The 21520-nt window shown below is 50.3% G+C and overlaps 10 protein-coding genes across 10 annotated transcripts; 8 read left to right on the top strand and 2 right to left on the bottom strand.

The window, feature by feature from the left end:
• Positions 1–198: 198 nt before the first annotated feature.
• Positions 199–1497, top strand: P174DRAFT_417227 (twinfilin; the record flags this gene model as incomplete). Its single annotated transcript, XM_024824589.1, has 5 exons — positions 199–217; positions 332–481; positions 534–976; positions 1069–1320; positions 1381–1497. 5 exons carry the CDS (start codon positions 199–201, stop codon positions 1495–1497), a joined length of 981 nt encoding a protein of 326 aa, XP_024688174.1.
• On the bottom strand, positions 1473–2154 carry P174DRAFT_51641 (PHF5 family protein). Its single transcript, XM_024832329.1, has one exon. It carries the CDS (start codon positions 2060–2062, stop codon positions 1736–1738), a length of 327 nt encoding a protein of 108 aa, XP_024688173.1. The 5' UTR covers positions 2063–2154; the 3' UTR covers positions 1473–1735.
• A 389-nt stretch (positions 2155–2543) lies between these two features.
• On the top strand, positions 2544–3669 carry P174DRAFT_427735 (pinin family protein; the record flags this gene model as incomplete). Its single annotated transcript, XM_024825464.1, has 4 exons — positions 2544–2554; positions 2618–3071; positions 3129–3197; positions 3268–3669. The coding sequence occupies 4 exons, from the start codon at positions 2544–2546 to the stop codon at positions 3667–3669; spliced, it is 936 nt and encodes a 311-aa protein (XP_024688172.1).
• Positions 3670–4171: 502 nt separating this feature from the next.
• P174DRAFT_456980 (alpha/beta fold hydrolase) lies at positions 4172–5651 on the top strand (the record flags this gene model as incomplete). The annotated part of the gene is made up of 8 exons (XM_024829487.1): positions 4172–4250; positions 4388–4440; positions 4498–4605; positions 4672–4781; positions 4847–4892; positions 4928–5176; positions 5250–5301; positions 5374–5651. The coding sequence occupies 8 exons, from the start codon at positions 4172–4174 to the stop codon at positions 5649–5651; spliced, it is 975 nt and encodes a 324-aa protein (XP_024688171.1).
• Positions 5652–5745: 94 nt separating this feature from the next.
• P174DRAFT_438026 (uncharacterized protein) lies at positions 5746–7554 on the bottom strand. The gene is made up of 6 exons (XM_024826439.1): positions 7218–7554; positions 7020–7167; positions 6882–6954; positions 6708–6832; positions 6529–6651; positions 5746–6487 (listed from the first exon to the last, which is right to left on the bottom strand). The coding sequence occupies exons 1-6, from the start codon at positions 7405–7407 to the stop codon at positions 5944–5946; spliced, it is 1203 nt and encodes a 400-aa protein (XP_024688170.1). The 5' UTR covers positions 7408–7554; the 3' UTR covers positions 5746–5943.
• Positions 7555–8199: 645 nt separating this feature from the next.
• Positions 8200–8885, top strand: P174DRAFT_438025 (60S ribosomal protein eL43). Its single transcript, XM_024826438.1, has 3 exons — positions 8200–8227; positions 8304–8334; positions 8478–8885. The coding sequence occupies exons 1-3, from the start codon at positions 8209–8211 to the stop codon at positions 8644–8646; spliced, it is 219 nt and encodes a 72-aa protein (XP_024688169.1). The 5' UTR covers positions 8200–8208; the 3' UTR covers positions 8647–8885.
• Positions 8886–9778: 893 nt separating this feature from the next.
• Positions 9779–12112, top strand: P174DRAFT_438023 (putative PHD and RING finger domain protein). Its single transcript, XM_024826437.1, has 4 exons — positions 9779–9980; positions 10038–10172; positions 10270–11385; positions 11439–12112. Exons 1-4 carry the CDS (start codon positions 9875–9877, stop codon positions 11831–11833), a joined length of 1752 nt encoding a protein of 583 aa, XP_024688168.1. The 5' UTR covers positions 9779–9874; the 3' UTR covers positions 11834–12112.
• A 1012-nt stretch (positions 12113–13124) lies between these two features.
• Positions 13125–13662, top strand: P174DRAFT_51214 (uncharacterized protein). Its single transcript, XM_024831854.1, has 2 exons — positions 13125–13262; positions 13323–13662. Exons 1-2 carry the CDS (start codon positions 13228–13230, stop codon positions 13549–13551), a joined length of 264 nt encoding a protein of 87 aa, XP_024688167.1. The 5' UTR covers positions 13125–13227; the 3' UTR covers positions 13552–13662.
• Positions 13663–13772: 110 nt separating this feature from the next.
• P174DRAFT_417221 (MFS transporter) lies at positions 13773–15413 on the top strand (the record flags this gene model as incomplete). Its single annotated transcript, XM_024824588.1, has 1 exon — positions 13773–15413. One exon carries the CDS (start codon positions 13773–13775, stop codon positions 15411–15413), a length of 1641 nt encoding a protein of 546 aa, XP_024688166.1.
• Positions 15414–16001: 588 nt separating this feature from the next.
• On the top strand, positions 16002–21148 carry P174DRAFT_383353 (sister chromatid cohesion factor PDS5). Its single transcript, XM_024823158.1, has 3 exons — positions 16002–16535; positions 16640–18313; positions 18371–21148. Exons 1-3 carry the CDS (start codon positions 16182–16184, stop codon positions 20819–20821), a joined length of 4479 nt encoding a protein of 1492 aa, XP_024688165.1. The 5' UTR covers positions 16002–16181; the 3' UTR covers positions 20822–21148.
• Positions 21149–21520: the final 372 nt, after the last annotated feature.

The following is a 21520-nucleotide window of genomic DNA, read 5'->3' as shown; positions in this document are numbered from 1 at the left end:
AAATGCCTTGGAGAACAGACCACTTGCAATTCCCTCACTCTAGCCACATTGGGCAATCGGGATTACCCCGCTAAACACCACCTCCAACTACACCGCTTCTGCCAGCTGTAAACACTCCCTAAACATTGAGGACATCACAAGAGCAGCTGATAGGTCATATATTCTTGAGACACCAGACCGCAACTGCACCTACTCAAGATGCAGTCAGGAATTGCAGGTAAGCACACTTCACCACAGTCCAAACCCCTCGGTCCGCTGCACTGCACTGCATCCTGCACACTGCATGGTCAATCCCGATCACAAAGTAGAGAAACGCTGACTTTTGTTCCAGTCTCGTCCGAGCTGCATAATGCGTTCAATGACTTCTCCTCGGACTCCTCCATCTTCTGTCTCCCTGTAACCATCACAGCAGAGAGCCTGACCCCCTCTCCCCTATCCGCTTCTCCCCCCGGCGCATTCTACCCTCCCTCACGCAACTCTCGTCCGTGCTGCAGCCAAAAACTCCCCTCTATCTGCTCTTCCGTCGTCCCGAGTCGGGTTCCTCGTCCCTCTGCGCATTGACATACATTCCCTCCAATGCCCCGTGCGCGCCAAGACGCTCTTCGCCTCAACCCGTGCCACGCTGGTGCGAGAACTAGGCAGCGAGAAGTTTGCGACTACGATCTTTGCAACGGAGGAGGAAGAAGTCACCAGCGAGGATGCGTGGCGCGAGAGGGATGCAGAGAAGAAGGGTTCTGGTGGCAAGGGAGATTTCAGACGGGAGGATCTGATGGGGGACAAGGAGCGTGAGCTGGAGGCTGTGCGGAGAGCGGAGGAGGAGGCTAGAAGCGGTACTCCTGGTAGGGATATCGGGATTGGTGGATCGTTCGCGAGAGGTGGTTTTGGGTCTGGTGTGCAGTCTGGGATGCGGATGACCGTGGACGATGATGTGAAGGCTGCTCTTGAAGGACTACAGGACGGTTGGCTGGTGCAACTGGTACGTTCTCTGGAGTTTGGAGCTGAGTTCGGAAAAGCTTATAATCTTTCAATCTGTCATTGATTGCTAACTACGAGCTCTGCGAAATACAGGCCATCGACATCCCGTCGGAAACGTTCAAGCTCGCTGCTGCAGAGTCCGGTATTGACGCGAACTCCGTCCAGACGCACATCTCTTCATCCTCGCCTCGGTACACTTTCTACCACTATCCCGAAACCGATACCATTTTCTTCATTTATACCTGCCCGTCAGGCTCGTCGATCAAGGAGCGCATGCTTTATGCAAGCTCTCGGATGTATGCCCTTCGTGTAGCTGATGAACAGGGCCTGAAGATTTCCAAGAAGGTATGCTTTGCGTGACAACCACATGATTGATTCTTTACCATCTAACGATGCGACATGCAGATCGAGGCATCTTCTCCTGACGAGATCTCAGGAGACAGATTGCAGGAGGAGGTCCAGCCCCAACAGAATGATGGGCTGAGACGAGGATTCGCCAGACCTAAGCGGCCTGGAAGGTAGAATTGGCTGTACTGCTCTTCCGGGCACCTTCTTAAAATATTTAGATAGCCCCCGCTGTCACTGTCAAATATGTCCACCCTTTCTAAGCTCTCAAGTATGAAAATCGCCCGGAAGCCGACATATTTTGCGGAAGGCGCGAGAAATATAAGCGTAGGGTAGAAGATGCCTCGCCGGACGCCGAGTAATGCACCGCGATCGGTTAAGGCACGGGGCGAACGAGGAAAGGCATGCCGCAACATCAATGATTTCGAAAACTTTTCTTTTGGTAGAATAAATCTGTCCTCGAACTTCCAAGATTGATAATCTTGGGACAACCATCTCGATCCTTCTCTAACCTCGTACACTCAAAACAATAGAAGGCATCACTGATACCTTCACCACCACAGACAATACACTTGTTCTGGTAGTTGCCGAAGGAGCATTCATCGCAGATCCGGACAAGCGTCGTAGGTCGCACGTAGGAATCGCACACGGGGCACTTGCCGTCGCACTTGTCGCAGAGTCGGCCGATGGAAATACCAGGCTGCTTGCGGCACATAACGAGATCTGGGTGATGGCGAGACATGGCTGCAGGACTTGCGACGTCGGCGCTGTATTGAACGGGGAGATATGTGAAAAAAGGCTTAAAGATATAGGTTGCTGAATATCGCCACTAATCCAAGCGATGAAGATACTATCGGTAGTCTTCTGAGCTTCGGGTTCTGGCCGCAGATTTAAGGTGGCCAGGAGGGAACTGGTGGTTTATCAATCAAGAGAGAATTGATAGAAGGCGTTGGAAGGAGAAGAAGATTCCACGGAACGCCCTTTTGGTGCAGCAGATCGGGCAAATGGTCCGTGCACGGGATGTTGGAGTCCCGCCATTGATATCGCGACTGGACTTACGATACCGGCCGTTTTCATTTTCGGAGTTGTCGACGAGACAGTGGATAATCCAAGTGCAGTCGCTTGCTAACTCATTTGACCTTGTCATTACCAGGCGTCTTGAAGCTGTTTTCTGCATTCGCTGACCCTGTTCAGATACCGCGTCAGAATTCGCAGCCCCAGATATGGCAGAAGGGTACGACATCTACGGTCTTTTGTGCACGTTTCTTGCGCTAACTAAAGTCTGACGATTGCTTAGGACACTTGCTTCTGCAGTTGCAGTGCCTGAGCAGGACATCCTGGCTCCATCTCCAGATGCCGGCCTCAAGCGAAGAAATTCATCTACTACACACCCGGATCCAGATAGCAAGCGTCGCCGATTAAGTACCCAAGAGGAGAAAGATCATCCAGCATCAGATCGCAAGCCTTCGTTTTCAGATACAGCTGAGCAGAGGCCAGACCGAAGGGCCAGTCGGCAAGCAAATGGTCGCGATGAGGAGCGCAAGCGCGGACAACGACTATTCGGAGCACTACTCGGGACGCTTTCGCAGAGGTCCAGTACAGCAGCCGAGAAGCGGCGAGCAGACATTGAACGGAAGCAACAAGATAAATTGAAACTTCAAGAAGAAGAGTACGATGAGTTGAAAAAGAAGAAGAGGGAGGAGCGAGTCGCACTTAGAAAGAAGCAACAGAGATACTACGAAGATGAATCGGTAAGTGCCCGCTGCTCTCAGTTCACGAGCTTGCGATCTTATGGTTGATGTTGATAGATGCGAACTCGGCACTCGAATTTGTTGGCAACGGCACATTTCTTGAAGACAAAATCGGAGCCAGTGCTGGTATGTTATAGGATTTCCAAATGTTTCGGCTTCGTTATCGTGATCGATCTAACCCTTCTTTTCATTGCAGTACTACAAGCCATGGCAATTGCGGCCCGATGATGAGGACTTAATACGCCGCCAGATTGACGAAGCAGAAGCTACCATCTCCCGAGAGCGCGCTGAATTCGAAGCACGTCATCCTCCTCAGGAGGAAAGTGAGTCAAAGGAGGAAACAGAGACCCAAGCTAGTAATCAACAAGAAGCTCCGCAGCCCGACGCCGAAGTCCAAGAGCGCAAAGATACGACCGAGGAAAGCTCGGACAAGGCGAACGCTGAGACGAATCAAGACCAGAATGTTGAAGCTGCTGTACCCGAAACGGTCAACGACGTCCCGGAATCAGTCAATCACACCGGTTCAGATGACCATCGGGCAGCTGATGACGATGGGGGAGAGGTGGTCGAGGACAATGAGGATACGGTGATCTATTAATGTCATGTTGGGCCTTTTTATCTTCTTGAATATCTAGGCTCTGCCTTTTACCATACTCTTCGTAATAACTCCTCATGGTCAGTGATATAGCAGCCGCAAGCATTTGTGGGGAAAGGCAGCAGTAATTCCAACCGAGGCAATTCGGCGGCAAGAGCTGGACTTGGCAACAGCATTCATGGGCACACCGAGTCCGCTCGTCGTCGCAACAGAAATGATATCGGGAATTCCTTGATCCCGTTGAGGTTTCCGTACTTCGTAATTCAGGCACTTTCTCCATTCTTATTTGTAGCCTTGTCATCTCTGTCCAGGCGTCCAATACGTTTCGGCAGCTTCGAAACGCACGTGACGAGACAACTGGCGGGGATCCATAGCTTCGTTGTACATAAATAAGAGCAGAAGTCGGTAGAACCTGATCTCCAGGTAGTTCTCTATTCCTCCTGCAAGAGTGCGTTCGCATAAACGAGATTCTGATATCCGAAATTGTCTGGTCGGCGTTGCAATCATGACTGTCGATAAGATCAACGTCACCGGCGACCCTCGGGTCCAATTCCGTCAAGCAAGGGTCAATGGCAAGCAATACGGTATGCATCTTGTCACTTCAGCACGTTTGCACATTTTTTTCTGGCATGCGACCAGAGCTCCTGGGGTGTCAGACAGATCATCCTGGAAACACCATCGCAAATCAGATCTTGACCGTTCACTAACTATATATCTTCAGGCTTCCTCTATAGCGAGCCAAAAACAAGCACATACAGAGCTACCATCTTCCTTGTCAGTTAGCTCTTGCTCACCTACATACATTTGAGCGAGTAGCTAACTCTTTCCTAGCTCCATGGCTTCCCGGACCTATCAATGGGATGGCGGTATCAAATCCCCATGCTGACCGATATGGGACTGCGGGTTATTGCTCCAGATTGTTTGGGATATGGACGAACAGTATGGACTTTGCTACAACTATCTATCTCGTTCTAATATTTCAGATGCGCTGACTACGTGGTCTAGGATGCTCCAGAGGATATTTCGCTATACTCTCACAAGCAGTGCGCCGATGATATCAAGGAGCTAGCATTACAACTTGGCGCCGACAAGATCATCGTAGGAGGACATGACTGGTACGTTCCTCCTGACTTCAATCTTTACATTTCTTAGAGCGCTTATGACTGACTATATTTCACAGGGGCGCTGCATTTGCGTACCGGCTTGCCCTCTGGTATCCAGACCTCGTTACTCATTTGTTCACGGTCTGCGTACCATATAGCCCCCGACGAAGAAGTACTATCATTTGGAGGAATTTGTAGCAACGGTTGCGCCGCATTTTGCCTATCAGTTGCAGTTGAAAAGCGGGGACTTGGAACCAGTCATCCGTACAGAAGATGATATCAAGAAATTCCTCAGTGCATTGTACGGTGGTCGTACTGAAAAGGGAGAAGTAGCCTTTGACGCGGGCTTGGGAATACTCCTGGACAAAATGTCCGAGGTGAAACCGTCGAAGCTGCTCAGTGAAGAGGTCAATATTTTCTTCTGTTTTCTGATCGCCCTCTATTTCTGGTTTCCAAGGTACTGACAGCCGGATACCTCAGGAACTCGACTATTATGCCAAAGAGTTCTCGCGAACTGGCATCCGGGGTCCATGTAAGACGCCACATATCTCCTTACTCCGGTTATTTCGTGCAATAGCAGGATAGGTCGCTAATGAGACTACAGTGAACTGGTACCGGACTAGAGAAGTGAACCACAAAGAAGAACTAGCCATCCTTGACCGGCGCATCACAACCCCAGTCCTCTTCATTCAAGCACTCAGAGATGCCGCCCTTCCAGCACACCTGGGCAAGGGTATGACAAAGACAATCCCTCACTTGACTTACAAACAGGTCAATACATCTCACTGGGCTCTGTGGGAGAAGCCCAAGGAGGTAAACGAGATGATCGCTTGGTGGCTGGAGGAAGTGGTATTCACCGATCCCCGTTTGTTCAAGTTGTGAAGGTTGCATAAAAATTGCTATGTACAGGATTGTATACGATAGTATATGTGTGATACTTCGATCATAGCATGAGAGATGTCTTTGGTTTACTTTTGGGTTGCGGTATTAACATCAGCTTGTTCAATGAGTATTGTGGTCAAACCTGGATGTCAACCAACTATCGAAAACTGTGCGTAATTGATTTACATAAGTCTGGCGTTTCATTAACATGATGGGCATAACATCAATAGACATTTAAATGATCCTTCATTAGGGGTAGCAGGCAAGCAGGGCATCAAAAAAGGTGGCGGCGTCAGTAGTCAAAGACCTGAGTCTCAAGATGGCATCCAACTTTCTCTAACCGGTCAACAAAGGATTGTCCTAATGTTGCTGGCGTTACAATGCCGCATCGGGACACCTTCTTCACTCTCTCCGTCTCCTCCAAGATGATCATTGCTGCCTCGGCAAGCAGCAAACCGGTCAGTGCATACATCGACCCTTCATACTTGAATTTGCCGAAGACACGCTGCGGTGCCGCGGTCTTTTGATCAGCCGTCGCTACTGCACGGTACTCGACGCGGTCATTGACTGAATCTTCCTTGCTCGGCCCCTGACCTGCGGCGTACACGACCTTCCGTACCAGCGCGCGAACGGGAGGGAGTATCAGAAGACACAAGCCGATGATAAAGGCATAGTGAAAGAGCACGCCGACAAGTGTATTTCTAACTTTGACAAATTGCCGAAAGTAGAAGCGTGGCCCGTAGAATTCTGGCATCAGGGTACTGCTGCGGTGCACAATGGTGATGTCTGCCATAGCCGATGGCGACGTAGTGAGAGTACCCAAGTCCCGAACGGACCTAACTCCTAGGATTTTGTCTACTAGTGGCTCGCTGGGGACATTCTTGGGGGCGCGGCGGCGGCCAAAGCGAAGGGGTCCGTGGATTTGAGGATGTCGGAGAAGGAAAGGGAGTCGAAGATTGTGAGCACTGTATTCAAGGTGCCACCGCTCGCTCCGGAGCTCCTGCATAGAACCGTTAGGGGATCAATCTAACTGCATTGAAGGGAGGGTGCGCATACTTCATCTCCTCAATTGCACCAGTCACCTCTTTTGTGTCGCAGGAGAGATCCTCCCGAACTCGTTTAACAACAGACCAAGCTAGGATGTCTGCTGGAGCGCTTTCAACACCGACAGATGGGATAATCTAGAATAAAGTCAGAACAAGTCGCAGTGCTTCGCAAGGTGTAACTGACGATAGCTCCGTTAGACTTCGCAACATCGTGATACTTTTGAATTATTTCCCTGACCCAGGGTGTTTCTCCAGTGCTGCGCAATGGGCATCTTAGTTCTCGTCCACGGTCTGTCTCGAATAACATTGCAGTAACACTCACGCGTCCACATAATGAGTTCCATGATTGGCGCACGCTTCAACGACAGGAGTGCTGTACAGGTGGTATGGGCCAACGCAATTGATGATGACTTTGGTCCTCTGGACGAGAGGGTCCAGTTCTTTCCGATTTAGCTGTACAGCCAGAATCTCTGAAGGTGCGTCAGCGATGACTTCGTTCAACGCACTGGTCTTCAGTTACCTGGCGCGGTGCGGTCAGGATTGAGAGTCCTGAGCTCCTTTGCGATGCCCTCAATCTTCTGCACAGAACGACCTGCTAGAGCCCATTTCAGGTTCGTCGGCAAGTTCTTGACAATATGCTCTGCGCAAAGTCTCCCAGTGTAACCCGTAGGACCAACAAGAACCAAGTCGAACTCCTTGTCGGATTCCATGTCTGTTATTGTACGAGGGCTGTCGAACCTTGATGATAATGTACTATGAACTGAAAACTCAAGAACCTTGACTATGTGACATCAAATAGACACAACTATAAAGGCGTCCAAGGGATATAAATGACAATTCCCAGGCATCGATCTTGAATACGTATTTAGATGATCAACACATGGGACATCCGCGCGTACCCATTTGTTATCGTCATACCTCGGTCCTACGGGCTAACCGCAAGTAGAAAGGACTTATCTAATATCATGTGACGATAAGATGCCTTCCAAGCAAGAAAAGGAGTTTCTTGTGGGGACCAGATATAGAGCGATAGTATGTACCATAATAATTATATTAATTTGAGGGCAGGACAGACTCTAGCCAGATTATCCATATGTAACTAGCCCCAATACCATGACTCCTCCTTCGTTAGTCACGGTGACCGTGTAAGAACCTGGTTCTTCTTGGGTTGCACTACTCCGCAGACCTTCAGTAGTAGAAATGCTTGCGCGCTAGCTTTCTCAAACGACGATCGAGTGTAGAATGCAATCTGCTGGAATTGAAATAATCAAATTGACGGATTTTAGAGAGAAATCCATTTAGTTCTGTATCACTTATCGACTCTTTAGTTTCCTTAATGTGCTTAGGCATCATACGTCAGAAAGCAATGGGTATCACGTGATGAAAACTTCGCCAAGAGTCGAACCCTAAGCGAGCCCACCCACAACCAGTCTCTCAAGAAAGCCGCAGCCTCGATTTTGTCTTACCGCACTGTATCCATCTTTGACCTCAACAGCCGCACACGAGACAAGATGACGAAGCGCACTAAGAGTGAGTGATTTTGATCGAGATAAACCGCAGACACAGGATGGAAAAAAGGATAGAGATACTGACTGCATACTTTTAGAGGTCGGTATCACGGGTAAATATGGTACCAGGTATGCTTTTCGCCCTCGCTCCTCGAAAAATCGATCTGAAGTCGTCTGCATTTCGCTCTGTTCATCGAAACCGGAATCGAAAGCGCGGAATATCGGATTCAGGAGATCTAGAATGGTTGGTTGACATGGCTTGTTCATTACAGATACGGTGCCTCCCTGCGTAAGCAGGTGAAGAAGATGGAAATCACCCAGCACGCCCGCTACGTCTGCACCTTCTGCGGAAAGAACACCGTCAAGCGCCAGGCTGTTGGTATCTGGGAGTGCAAGGGCTGCAAGAAGACCGTTGCCGGTGGTGCCTACACCGTCTCGTAAGTCGATCACGCGTTCTCTCCCTGGTTCCTAGCCTTCTCGGTAGTCGCGCCTTGGAACAGGCCAGACTGGCGAAAGAATGGCCTGGAGTATTCACAGTGACACGGATACTGACCGATGTGACTGTACTACAGCACACCCGCCGCCGCTGCCACCCGCTCGACCATCCGTCGTCTCAGAGAAATCGCGGAGGTTTAAATGTGATGATGGGATTCTCTTTCTGTTTAACGTCTGAACTAAAATCAAAATAAATTCGAAACTGGAGAATCAGCAAGAACACATTCCCGTAACGGATACCACTTATCGATGTCGATAGCGTACTTGCCTCGTCGAATCAGACATTTCAATAAAATGATTCCCACCTGACCATCTGGGTCCCCTCAACTTGTGCACCACGTGAAATCCTTTTCCATCATGTCACGTCCTACATCAGAACGCTAGATCAGATCCATGGTGATTCACGAGCTCACTTGAACGGGAATGATTCCCCTGACTGCTCTAGCAGTGTCCGCGAAGTAGGTGCGAGCGGACATCCAACCTGTGTTCCCCCAAAATCATTCTAGAGTTCTTCGTAGATGAATTCCTTCTATTCTCATGCGGGCCAACTGAGAATCAAACTGATTGACCGCCAAATCAATTTGAGTTTTTTCTCTGGCCCGACTGGCTCAAAATCTTGGCAGAGATGACCGCACTAGCGATGATCTGCCTTCAAAATTAATCATGTTTGAGGCCAATTTCCTCCGTTGAATAGGCATTCATTACATAGGTAATTAAATCAACTTTGACCTACAACGTCCTGGTGAATTAAAGGCTATATATTACCTTGTTAGGTTTACTTCGGAGCTCTACCAATTCTCGAGAAGGGAAACAGTTGCACGACCGCAAAGAGGGGACCCTCGCATTCTGCTGAGCTGCAAGGGCAGAGCATCCTCCAAGCACCATTAATCGCCGGCATGATCATAATGAGGAGGTTTTGCTTAGCTCTTAGCAGTTGTCCTGCCTGCTGATTCGCCTGGTGGGTAGCTGGTCACGTTCCTGTCCAGGCTGTTTTGCGTTAGATCGGATTTTAGGTCCACCTTCAAAAGGCCGCCTGCTTTCTCCCCACATCACTCGACCTGCTCTCTCTCCCCTTCTCCTTCTACGCCTCTGCCCTTTAATCTTTCCTGCTGGTTGCTCTTCATGCCTTCTCACAGCTTTCCTGCAGACAATTCTGGCACTTATTCTTCTGTTCATGGCCGACACTTGTATTGTGTGCTTAGGAGACCTTGGCGAAAGCGCCAGCGATTCTCTCGCCATCGCCGCCGAGGCCGTGCCAAGACCTGACCTTCAAGTAGAAGGCAAGTCAAGTGACGCTTCTATCAAAACAGGCGGCGTGGATGACAATGAGGACGCAGGTCAAATCGCCCAGCTACTTCCTTGCGGTCATATTCTGCACAATAATTGCCTAAAACCATGGGTCGAAAGAGCCAACAGCTGTCCCATATGTCGTCGCAGCTTCAACCTAGTGGAGCTGAGTGATCGTCTCGGAGGTATGTCCTTTCACTTCCACCTCACCCTCACTTGAGGTTGTATCTTGATTCTTGAAGATTTGTGCTAATCTTCGGGGCTTTTATGGCCTTTTTGCAGGTCCTGTTATCTCATCATATGCGGTAGAGGACCGAGTTCAAGTGGCCGATGTCGATCCCTCAATGGTCATCGATTACTTAGACGATGATTTGGCCGACTCTCAACCTTGTCTTATTTGTGGGGATGCGGACAATGAAGAGCTGCTTCTCCTTTGCGATGGCTGCGATGCGCCATCGCATACCTACTGCTTGGGGCTCGACGAGGTACCATCTGGACCCTGGTACTGTTCGCGGTGCCAGACCCAACGTGCCCGAGCATTGTCGCCAGATACTGCTAGACCTGTCAGGACGCATGAAAGGCGAACACGTCGCACGAGAGCGCAGCAGCGTAGACTTCAAAGCAGGAATCAGATGAACTCTCTCCACTGGGCACGAGTGTGGCAATCAGTTTGGGATCATTTGAACCTGGACCTGGACTTTCCATTCGACGATGACGGGGCTACTGCGCGTGCTATCCAACAACAGCGCCGAGAGGAAGCCAATCAACGGGAGTTTCGAGCCTGGCAGCGCCGGTTCGAGGTTGCTGAGCGGCAAGGCGGCAGCAACCGGTTTCGGGAGACTGCTGCTCTCCTTGATATCGAGGCGCCACGACCATCACGACCTCGCGTCCCGAGAGAACCGACCCCTGAACCGGAATCTCTTGAAGAGATGAGGGCTTGGAATGCCTTTGAACGAGCTCGCGAGATAGAGAACAACCCCAGTGCAGCAAGAAAGCGCAAGGAACCAACACTATCCCCTTCGCCAGAACCTACCGAGCCGGAGCGGAAGCTCAAACGTCCTCGGACCCGTAGGCCGCAAGAGCTAGCGGCTCTAGCTCTCCAAAACGGCGAGTCCTCGAGAGCAGCTGCTCAGGCTTCTGCTCGAATCAATGAAGGTTCCAGTGAGCCCAGCTTCCTTCAGTCTCTCCTGAAAGAAGTAGAAGAGGCATCGAATCCTAGCGGCAGCAATTCGCATGGCCCATCTGCACCCGTTTCGGTTGCTCCCACGGACCACAGCAGTATTGGTCCATCTTCTCCCTCAATTTCGCCTGCTCCTTCCAATCAATCTTCGCCTCGACTTTCATCTACGACACCTCCTCCCTATCCTCGCAGCAGGCCTATCTCCCCGTACAACTTGCGTCGCCGACTGAACAATCGTCTCCTCCCTTCTCGCCGATTGTGTCACCATCAGGTTCCAATAACGATGCCCGGGAAACAACACCATCGCATGTTGGGTCAAGCCGCCCACGTTCTCGAATTCCTAGGGCAGCACTACAGTTGACAGCGCGGTCAACTGAGAGCTCGCCCACTCGCCCTGGCCTATCTCTAACGGTCAAATCCGACATTCAAAAGCTGGTTGGAGGAGCACTCAAACCGTATTATCGCTCAAAGGTGGTCTCGAAGGACCAGTACACGGATATCAACCGTACTATTTCACGAATGCTATACGAGCGAGTGGGGAATGCGCAATCCCTAGACACCGAGACCAAGAATAGCTTTGGAAAAATCGCCGCCGAGGAGGTTAAAAAGGCGATCGATGGTCTCCGAGCAAAGGATGAAGACTCCCTTGCGGATAGTAGCTCTTAAGGGCAGAGAAGATTCCTTGCAACTACCGGCGTTTATGCAGCGATTTATTTGTTCTGCGAGTTAAAAGCATACAGCGAGGCGTTCATCTTCACAATGGGACTCGGCGCAGCGTCTTTGGATACCCGCTTAGGAATATGGGACATGTTGATGGTTCTACACTGGGGGCAGGATCTCTCACAATATCTTTTCAATGTATCTTCAGCGACAGCATAGAGCATATTATGTCCTAATTGCTGGCTCATTCGATAGCTGGTACATATATGACTGAACAGAATTCTTGACATATTTAGAGGTGTATTATTCAAGTGAGAAGCGAGTAAAGACCTCAACTCATCGTGAGGTTGCTTCTGGTATTGTGAGGTATAAAGTATTTATTAGATCAATGCTCCGCCTGAAGGAAGAAGAAGATGATGGTAAGTTCTAGTTAGATCCATTATGGGTAGGACCATTCATTAATCTTCTCTCACCGCTAAATTATTTCATAGTTTGTGATCAGTCCATGCTTTATGCATATTTAAGTCGTCCGTACTCCGTAATAGATACACTCCAGCATGATACCCACTCCTCTCACTGTCATATATAGATACTAAGCGGCTACTTGGGTATATGCGCATAATGGCCCGGGGCTTGGGATGAGTTGCACAAGACATACAGAAGATCTGGGCCTCATCGTGAAAATAAAGAATTTAGTCAGCACTCCATGTTATGCGCAAGTCAGAATCTCACAGACAAAGTCATCTCCTCAACCTCTTATCAAAAAAAGACACAGACCAGACCTCAAGTTAACTACGGAATCAAACGAACTGATAGTCATAAAATAATGCACACAAACTGACGTGAGACTATAGTGCAGGATTAAGTCTGTGGGGAGAATGGCCAATTTAGCTGCCTACTAACTCCGTATACGAGTCATATGGGATCCAGAAGGCATCAGTCGAATTTTCTAGGGAGTGGTCTATCCAATCTATCGATCGGAAGCGCAAGCATCAACATCCACCGAGTCAGTCGTCGGCGGCCCTAACTTCAGTCCAGATCAAGCGGCTGAAAGGCCGAGACAAGTGGAAATTTCTGAATATTTGTCCAATCAGCAGCTCTTGTTCGCGCGATGTATCTCGGTCGGTCGTTCGGTGGCGCCGAAGAGCGAAAAGAGCGGGTAGTCGCGACGCTAAGCTTTGCTCCGTGGACCATCAGGCATGAATAATAGGTCCATGGAACACTGATTCAATATTGACGATTTCCAAGCCACAAAAATCCTTTCCTTTCACATCGACACATGGACGGAGTCGGAGTTAAGGGCTCGCGTTTTCCCACGCTGCGATGACCTCATTTGATGTGATTATCAATCCACAATACAAGGTACTCGGGATGTAAAGACCAACCAATAATGGGCGAAAATGGTACCTTTATTCTTGTTCTTTTCTCAAAATGAGTCAGTGGCAACAGTGTCACAAGGGCCCTGTCCAGTATCCAATTTGACACTCTCCTTCAGGCTTGACCATCAGATTCTTCTCGGCGTATCGGCATCGGACATAACCATAGGACTACTCCGTAGGGACCCAGTGCGAAGGGTGGTGGGGAACTCTTCCATCTCTTACATACTAGTTTGCTTAGTGGCCATGGCTCTCTTCTGTCGGGTTCCCATGATATCTCCAGAAGCCTACTTGCTTTATCAGCTTTTTCCCTGTAGGCCCACTTTGGGAACAAGATGGTTCCCTTAAATATCTGGACACGCCCTCCGTGGGAATTCAGGGGCCTAGATATCAGATGCAGCGTACTCTATCCCCGAAGAGCCTATAGTCCACTGATTAAGCTCCTCTCCTAGATCTTGTTTGATCTTGTCCCTTATCATCAGTGCTTTCAGCCTGTCATCTGTTATCAAAAGCTTACATTCAGGAGTGAGGGATAGAGCCAGGAATACTGAATCCGGCAAAACTCGGTGATGGCCTCTGAAAAACAGAACGACCGAGTATACAACTCCAACGAGACTACTCCTCGCATCACCCAAGAGACCCTAGCAGTCCCGCCTACATCAGATCCGACAAAGTTCAAGGATAGTTTCGATATGGAAGACCAAGCGCCGGGGACCGAGAGCCCTGATGCAAGAGACCTGGAGACGGAGGGCACAGATATCGAACGCGCAGACGCTCAACAGCCCGAGAAGACACCCGCAGCAGCAGATCCCAATTTGGTACAATGGGATGGCCCAGACGACCCTGAGCACCCGCAGAACATGCCACACTGGAAAAAATGGGTCTTGACGATGACTTTATCCTCGATGACCATGTGGATCACCTTCGCTAGCAGCGTCTTCTCAACTGCAACTACGGTGACGGCTAAGGAGTACCACGTATCAACTGAAGTTATGACTTTGGCTACCAGTCTAGTCGTGTTCGGATTCGCTCTTGGTCCCATTGTGTGGGCTCCCATGTCTGAGCTTTATGGACGCAGGCTGCCGCTGTTCTTGGGCTACGCCATCTTCGTAATCTTCCAGATTCCGGTAGCAGTGGCACAAAATGTCCAGACCATCATGATCTGCCGCTTCCTCATCGGTGTTTTCGGTTGCTCCCCTCTAGCGGTTGCTGGTGGCGCAATGGCAGACTTCTGGGATCCCGTGGACCGTGCTGTGGCTATTGCCTTGTTCTCGGCTGCCACTTTCGTTGGTCCTACACTTGGCCCTATCATCGGTGGATTTATCACCGAGTCGTATCTCGGCTGGCGCTGGACTGCATGGATTACGATGATTCCGTCTGCGGCCTTCGGCACTCTGGCCTTCTTCATTGTTCCTGAGACCTATGGTCCTGTCATCCTTCAGAGACGCGCGGCTCGCCTTCGCCGCGAGACGGGCAACTGGGCACTGCACAGCCTTCTCGACGAAAGTCGCCCTACCGCTTCCGAGATCGTCAACAAATACCTGCTGCGCCCTATTCAAATGCTTTTCCTCGAGCCCATCCTGTTGCTCATCACGATCTACCTGGCACTGGTGTACGGAATTCTGTACCTTTTCTTCGAAGCGTACCCCATTTCGTTCATGGAGGTTCGCGGCTGGACCAACGGAGGCATTGCCGGTCTTCCATTTATCGGGATCTTGGTTGGAGTGGTCTGTGGCGTGGCATTGATCGTCTGGCAGACCAAGACTCGGTTTGCACGCAAGTTGGCGAAACACGGCCGCGTTGTCCCTGAGGAGCGTTTGGTTCCCATGATGGTCGCATCCGTGCTTCTGCCGGCTGGTCTCTTTTGGTTCGGCTGGACCTCCAGCCCTCATATCTCGTGGGTGCCTCAAGTCCTTGCAGGGATTCCTATCGGCATGGGAATCCTGGTCATCTTCATGCAGGGTCTCAACTACATCATCGATGTGTACATGATGTTCGCCAACTCGGCCATCGCTGCCAATACTCTGATTCGGAGCGGTCTCGGTGGTGCCTTCCCGCTCTTTGCCGTGCAGATGTACAATAAGCTCGGCGTAAATTGGGCCTCGAGTCTGCTTGGCTTCATCACGGTTGCGATGATCCCGATTCCCATCGTCTTCTATGTCTATGGCAAGAAGATCCGGGCTATGAGCAAGTACTCGCCCAAGCTCTGATGGTCATCTGTCTCTTTTTCATATACCCCAGTTTGCTTTTTCATGCCCGAAATAGACGTAGTTGTCCCCTGTCATCAGTTAGGCGTTGATTATGAGCGCTTGGATTTGCATTTGGTCGGACGGACATATGGTAATTAAGCATGATACATGATACATTTTAGCGATCACGAGCACTCAGATATACAGCGGTTCCAAGTTATATAATTAATGTGACCACATACATTGTTAAAGTGTAGTCCACGTCAAGGAATTGATAGAGATTTCATGTACAAAAGTGGCTAGCAGAAGCAGCTAAAACAGGCGACGGTGAGACTTTATCAGGGTCAAACTATAGGTTGTAAGCGAATCAAAAATCAAAGTCATCAATATTGAAACATCAACATCCGTGATTTTGATACCGACATACTACGTTTGACTTCGCCAAAATAGAGAGAGCTCCACAAAAGAGTAAAAGGCAAAGCAAAAACACGCTATTATTATTGAGCGACGCGTCCCGGGCGGCGTCTTCAGGGCGGTGACAGTCGAAACCGCCGGCGATCTTTCGAAACGGACAGACGGGCCTCGAGATTCGTCTGCTTGTCCTCCTCATCCAAGCCTGTCGCCAACCATCTCTTTTGCTATCCATCTCCGTCGCTTATTTTACTTACTCGGAGATTGGACTCTTGTTCTTGCATCTATCTTTCAACCATCGTCTGTCCCGTTCCAGCGCATGGTGTGCTGAAGTTTACGCCCTGAATCCCTCCCCGGCTTCCCCGCGCTTCGTCCACGATGCCTGCGCGCACTCGTCAAGGTCCCTCCACCGTCACGGAGGTCGTGGAGCCCGAAGAGACGTCCGGAGGCCTTCGCAGTCTCAAATTCAATCAGCCGCTTTCCTGGCGCGTGGGGAGGGCCATCCCCATCGCCGATTTGCTTCAACGTCTACAGACGCTCGCGCAGGAGCTTCGCAAACTCGAACAGGAGGAGATTGATAAGGAATCCCTGCGAAAGGTCTCGCAGGAGTTAGCGACGGCGAATCTGCTGGCTCATAAGGATAAAGGAGTTCGAGCTTGGACGGCTTGCTGCATTGTTGATGTCTTGCGTCTCTGCGCGCCTGACGCGCCGTTTACGGGGAATCAGCTCAAGGTTCGTTTTGAATCGGGTTCTGCATTGCTGATTTTGCCTTGCGGGGCTCTATGGAGATGTTTTCTAGATGTTCTGGGCTTTGATCTAACCATTGTGATCATTAGGACATTTTCACTTGCTTCGTGACATCCATCATCCCCGCTCTTGGGGATCCGTCCAATACCTATAATGCTCAACACATCTACGTCCTCAACTCCCTGGCGGAGGTGAAGAGTATTGTGCTCATGACCGATTTGGATCAGCCGGACTCGTTGATTATTCCGCTCTTCACCACGTGTTTCGACATCGTCTCCGGTTCTTCAAAGGCCTCAACAGGAGAGGAGATCGCCAAGAATGTGGAATTCGACATGACCCGCCTCTTGGTGACTGTGATCGATGAGTCGCCAATCCTTGCCCCCGACGTGGTAGACGTCATCGTGGCACAGTTTCTGCGCGTTGACCCCCGCGTGCTAGAACCCCTGAACAAGAGAAGCAAGAAGGCAGATACGCCGGTGGACTCAAAACAGGGCACACTCTTGCTCAAGGACTACCCGCCGGCATATAACATGGCCAAGGCGATATGTCAAGCGTGTCCAGAGAGGATGACGAGTCATATCAGTCAATACTTCAACAATGTGATCATTGACGCTTCTGGCTCTGGGGGCACAAACGGGTCCTCGAAACATCATCGCAAACCGAACCTTGACGATTCCGACGATGAGGGTGAGGATGTCAAGGAGTTGAGTAAAGCTCACCGTCTTATCCGGGAGCTCTGGAGGGCCTGTCCCGACGTGCTGCAGAATGTGGTTCCCCAACTCGAGGCCGAATTGTCCGCTGAATCAGTATCATTACGTTTGCTCGCTACACAGACGATAGGTGATCTCACTGCTGGTATTGGAGTTGCCGGTCCACCTCCACCTCCGCCAATGGATCCTGCAGGTTACCCACCGGTAACTTTGGCAGAGTATGCGCAGATGATTCCTCAGCCCAACGTGCTGGTCAAGCCTTTGTCCCCGAAGCCATTTTCACAAGCACACAGCTCCACATATGAAAGCTTTCTCAGCCGGCGCTTTGACAAATCCGCTTCCGTTAGAGCTGCCTGGGTCACTGTCATTGGCCGCATTCTACTGACATCTGCAGGTGGCTCTGGTCTCAGTGAGAACGAGCAGCAGACTCTCATCGAGAATCTGTCATCAATGCTTCGGGACGCAGATGAGAAAGTCAGACTGGCGGCAGTTGATGCGGTCGGAATGTTCGGTCTATCAGATGTTGTGAACAAACTCGGATTGGGTGGCGGTTTCTCGACCCCAGATTCGTTGCTTTCCGTCCTTGCAGAACGAGTAAAAGACCGGAAGTCGCAGGTACGAGAGCATGCGACGAAGACGTTGGCGCGAATCTGGTCCGTTGCAGCTGGCGACATCGAGCAAGGGAACGAACAGGTGGTCTCTCTACTCAAGGACGGGCCGTCTAAAATCTTCGATGCTTACTATACCAATGACCCCGAGATCCATATCTTAATTGATCGTGTGCTCTTTGAGATTCTCCTTCCCCTCAATTATCCTCCGATCAAGCCCAAACTATCGCGGAGCGGTTCCAGTCAATCCCAGAAACAGAAAGAATCACAAAGTGCCGAGGCCGATAGCGACGCCGATGTCGACAAGATACGTGTTCGTCGCATTCTCACTCTGCTCGCGGGGCTAGACGACAAGGCCAAAAAGGTCTTTTACGCGATGCAAGGTCGGCAAATCTCTGTCAGAAACTTTGTGGACTTCTACCTAAAGGCGTGCGAGGAGTACAATGTAAGTGATGAAAGAAAGAATTCTCAGAATTGGTCGAGACGCTAATGGCGAATGTAGGGAGGAGTAGTGGAGGAGAATGAGGATCAAATCAAGACTAAACTATCTCGAGTTATCGACTCGCTCTCCAAAACCTTCCCAGACTCGTCACGAGCATCTGCTGATCTGTGGAAATTCGCCAAGCTTCACGACCGTCGTAACTACCAGCTTATTCGCTTCGCGATGAATGTTACCAGTGATTATCGCACTGTCGTCAAGGCCATCAGAGAGCTGGCGAGACGCATTCAAAGTTCCAACAATTCGTCACTGCTCGAGACGTTCACACCATTGCTGTACCGCAGCAGTTCTCTGATCTTTAACCGAAGTCATACGCCGGCGATTATGGAACTCTCTCGGACAGACGAGCATGGTCTCGCCAACCCGGCACATGAAATTCTACGGGAGATTTCGTCGAAGAACCCAGAAGTCTTGGAAGCTCAAGTTCAGGAAATGTGCAAAGACCTCGAGTCGCAAGCTCCAAAGGCCACAGCTACCACTGCCGGCGGGACCGAAGAGATTCTCAAGGCCTGCTCCGGGTTTGCACGAAAACTTGCCGATAAACTCCCCAAGGATCGCAAATTCCTACAAGCTCTTAGAAGTTACGCTCTTCATAGCCCGTCCCCTCGAGCCGCCAAACATGCCGTCTCAATCCTCTTGGCGGTCGCGGACAAAAGAGAAATGTACGCGAAGGATTTGGTCCAAGCATGTGTTTCGAAGTGGAAATACGGATCCGATCGTTTCCTGACTAAACTGGCAACATTGTCGCAGCTAAATCTCTTGGCTCCATCGGAAGCGGATGAAGAAAGTGACGCCATCATCTCGATCGCTGTCAACCAGATTCTTTTAACAAATCGTTCCCCTCAGCCAGACGGCGGGTACTCCTGGTCAGATACTGTGGACGATGAAACGGCTGCTAAGGAGTGGGCTCTCAAAATCATTGTCAATCGGCTTCGAGCCAAGAAAGGGTCGGACGGCGACGACGATTTCCGTGCCCACGCCGTGCCGGTATTCGAGACACTGAATAAACTGGTGGCGAACGAGGGTGAGTTGTCAAAGAAGAAGGACACCCCAGCAACACAGAAATCGCGACTTCGCCTCCTGGCCGCCAAATCACTTGTCAAGCTGTGCGCAACAATCAACCTATGCGACCAACTGCTTACGCCACTGGACTTCAATTCGATTGCCCTAGTGGCTCAGGACCCCACCTTAGCCGTGAGAAGCGGCTTCATTTCCCAGCTCAAGAAGAGACTTGTGCAAAGGTCACATCTGAGCTACCGCTGGTACATTGTTCCCTGCCTCCTTGCGTTTGAGCCGAATGTTAGCTTGAAGGACAGTACCCTTACCTGGCTACGGTCTCGTGCGGCGTTCTTCTCACAGCAGGTTCAAAGCAGTGGCCAAAAGGAGACTGTCATGGAGTCGATCTTTTCTCGTCTTCTCTCTCTCCTCGCATACCACCCGGATTACCCGTCCGCCGACCTGGATGAAGCGACACAGGTTCGCGACCTAACTGATTTTGCACGCTATATCCTTTTCTATCTCACGGCTGTTGCGAATGAGCACAACTTGTCGTTGATATTCCATGTCGCACAGCGGGTGAAGCAAACGCGGGATGGTATTACCAAATCAGACGAAATCAGCACCCGTCTCCACACGCTTTCTGACTTGGCACAAGCAACAATCCGTCGCTTTGCGGACATCTACTCCCAGCAGCGCAGATTCGGCGGGGGAGCTGGCGCTGCTAGCATCCTCCAGACATACCCTGGCAAGGTCGGAGTGCCAAGCTCGATCTTTGCTCGGATGAACAGCCACGAAGAAGCCCAAGAGGTCGCTGAAAAGAACTTCCTCCCTGAAGATGCCGAAGACCTTCTCGATCGTCTTGTTCGGTCTGTCATGAAAGCAAAGAACGGATCGTCGAGTAATGCGCAAGTCAAGAAGAGAAAACCGGAGGCGGCCGGTACGAACGGTAACAATGGCTCTGCCAAGAAAGCAAGAAAGGAGAATGAGAGGACATCACGGCCCCGCGGATCCTCTGCTGGTACGACCTCGAAGACACCCAAGAAAAAGAAGAAGGGCGAGGACGGGTGGTCCTCTGATGAGGAGGGTGCTCCTGCAGAAGTGACAACATCTGCTCGGAGACGCAGCAGCCGCGGAACATCGAAGAGGGTCAGTTACGTGGACAAAGACAGCGATGAGGACGACATGGAAGTGGATGAATGGGGACAGGAGGACAATGAGCAAGAGGATAACGAAGATGACGCAGAAAGTGAGAATGCCAGTGACGCCGCCGAAGAGAAAGTCGACGATGAATCAGATAACGAAGAGCAGTTGAGTGAAGCCGAAGAACTAGAGGATCCAGAGGAACTGTCAGAAACAGCCGTCGCAAAGACAGAAAAAGAAAAGCCCGAGGCGAAGAACAAGCGAAGTGACAAGACGGCTGCGTTGCCAACGAGAAGATCCTCTCGAAGGGGCTAAAAATTGTTCGAGAGTCAACATATGAGTGAAAGTCGGAGTGGATGGATTCGATATCCCTTCTTCGCGTCGAGATGTATATGACTCCCGTGATTTGCAACCTATGTTTTCTTTTCTCTCGTCGTTCCTTGATGGAACGACTGTGGCCAATGTGCACTTGATGCTTGACTAAGAATGAGCCGTCTTATTACTTTCTTCGTTGCATTTCCTTTCACACTGGAGTTGCATCGAAATGTGTATACCCATTTTCATTGCCAATTTATCTGCCTTTTATTTGATGCAGTTGCTAAAATATCGATGTGATGTATTTGAGGCGGAATATAAGATGTGATTATTCATTTATAGATGATATAGACACCGTTCTTACAGGCTGATCGTAAGTCTCCCACCCTCGGGACAGACAAAGGCTTCCACGGAACGCTGAGTCTCTATGGAACAGAAAGAAGATGGACATTTCCCCAGGAGGACCTCCAAGTAACGAATATGAATTTCTGAGTTTGAGACAGCAACGCAGAGACGCCGATGACCAGATATCTCTTCAGCTTCATTTGATCCCTTAGTCTACTGGCTCGGCGGGACTGAACGTGGAGCGTATTGTTGGGAGTGTGCAGCCTACAACTGCGGTAGCGTTTGAGTCCGAGAACTTCGCCCCAAGCCTCTGCAGTTTTCATGCAGGTCAGACGGTGCTTTTTCTTTGTCTGC

The sequence above is a fragment of the Aspergillus novofumigatus genome, assembly GCF_002847465.1.
Source record: "Aspergillus novofumigatus IBT 16806 chromosome Unknown P174scaffold_1, whole genome shotgun sequence".
NCBI classification, from domain to species: Eukaryota; Fungi; Ascomycota; class Eurotiomycetes; order Eurotiales; family Aspergillaceae; genus Aspergillus; species Aspergillus novofumigatus.
The sequence above is the reverse complement of the archived record's forward strand: the minus strand, read 5'-3'. Positions and strand labels throughout refer to the sequence as shown.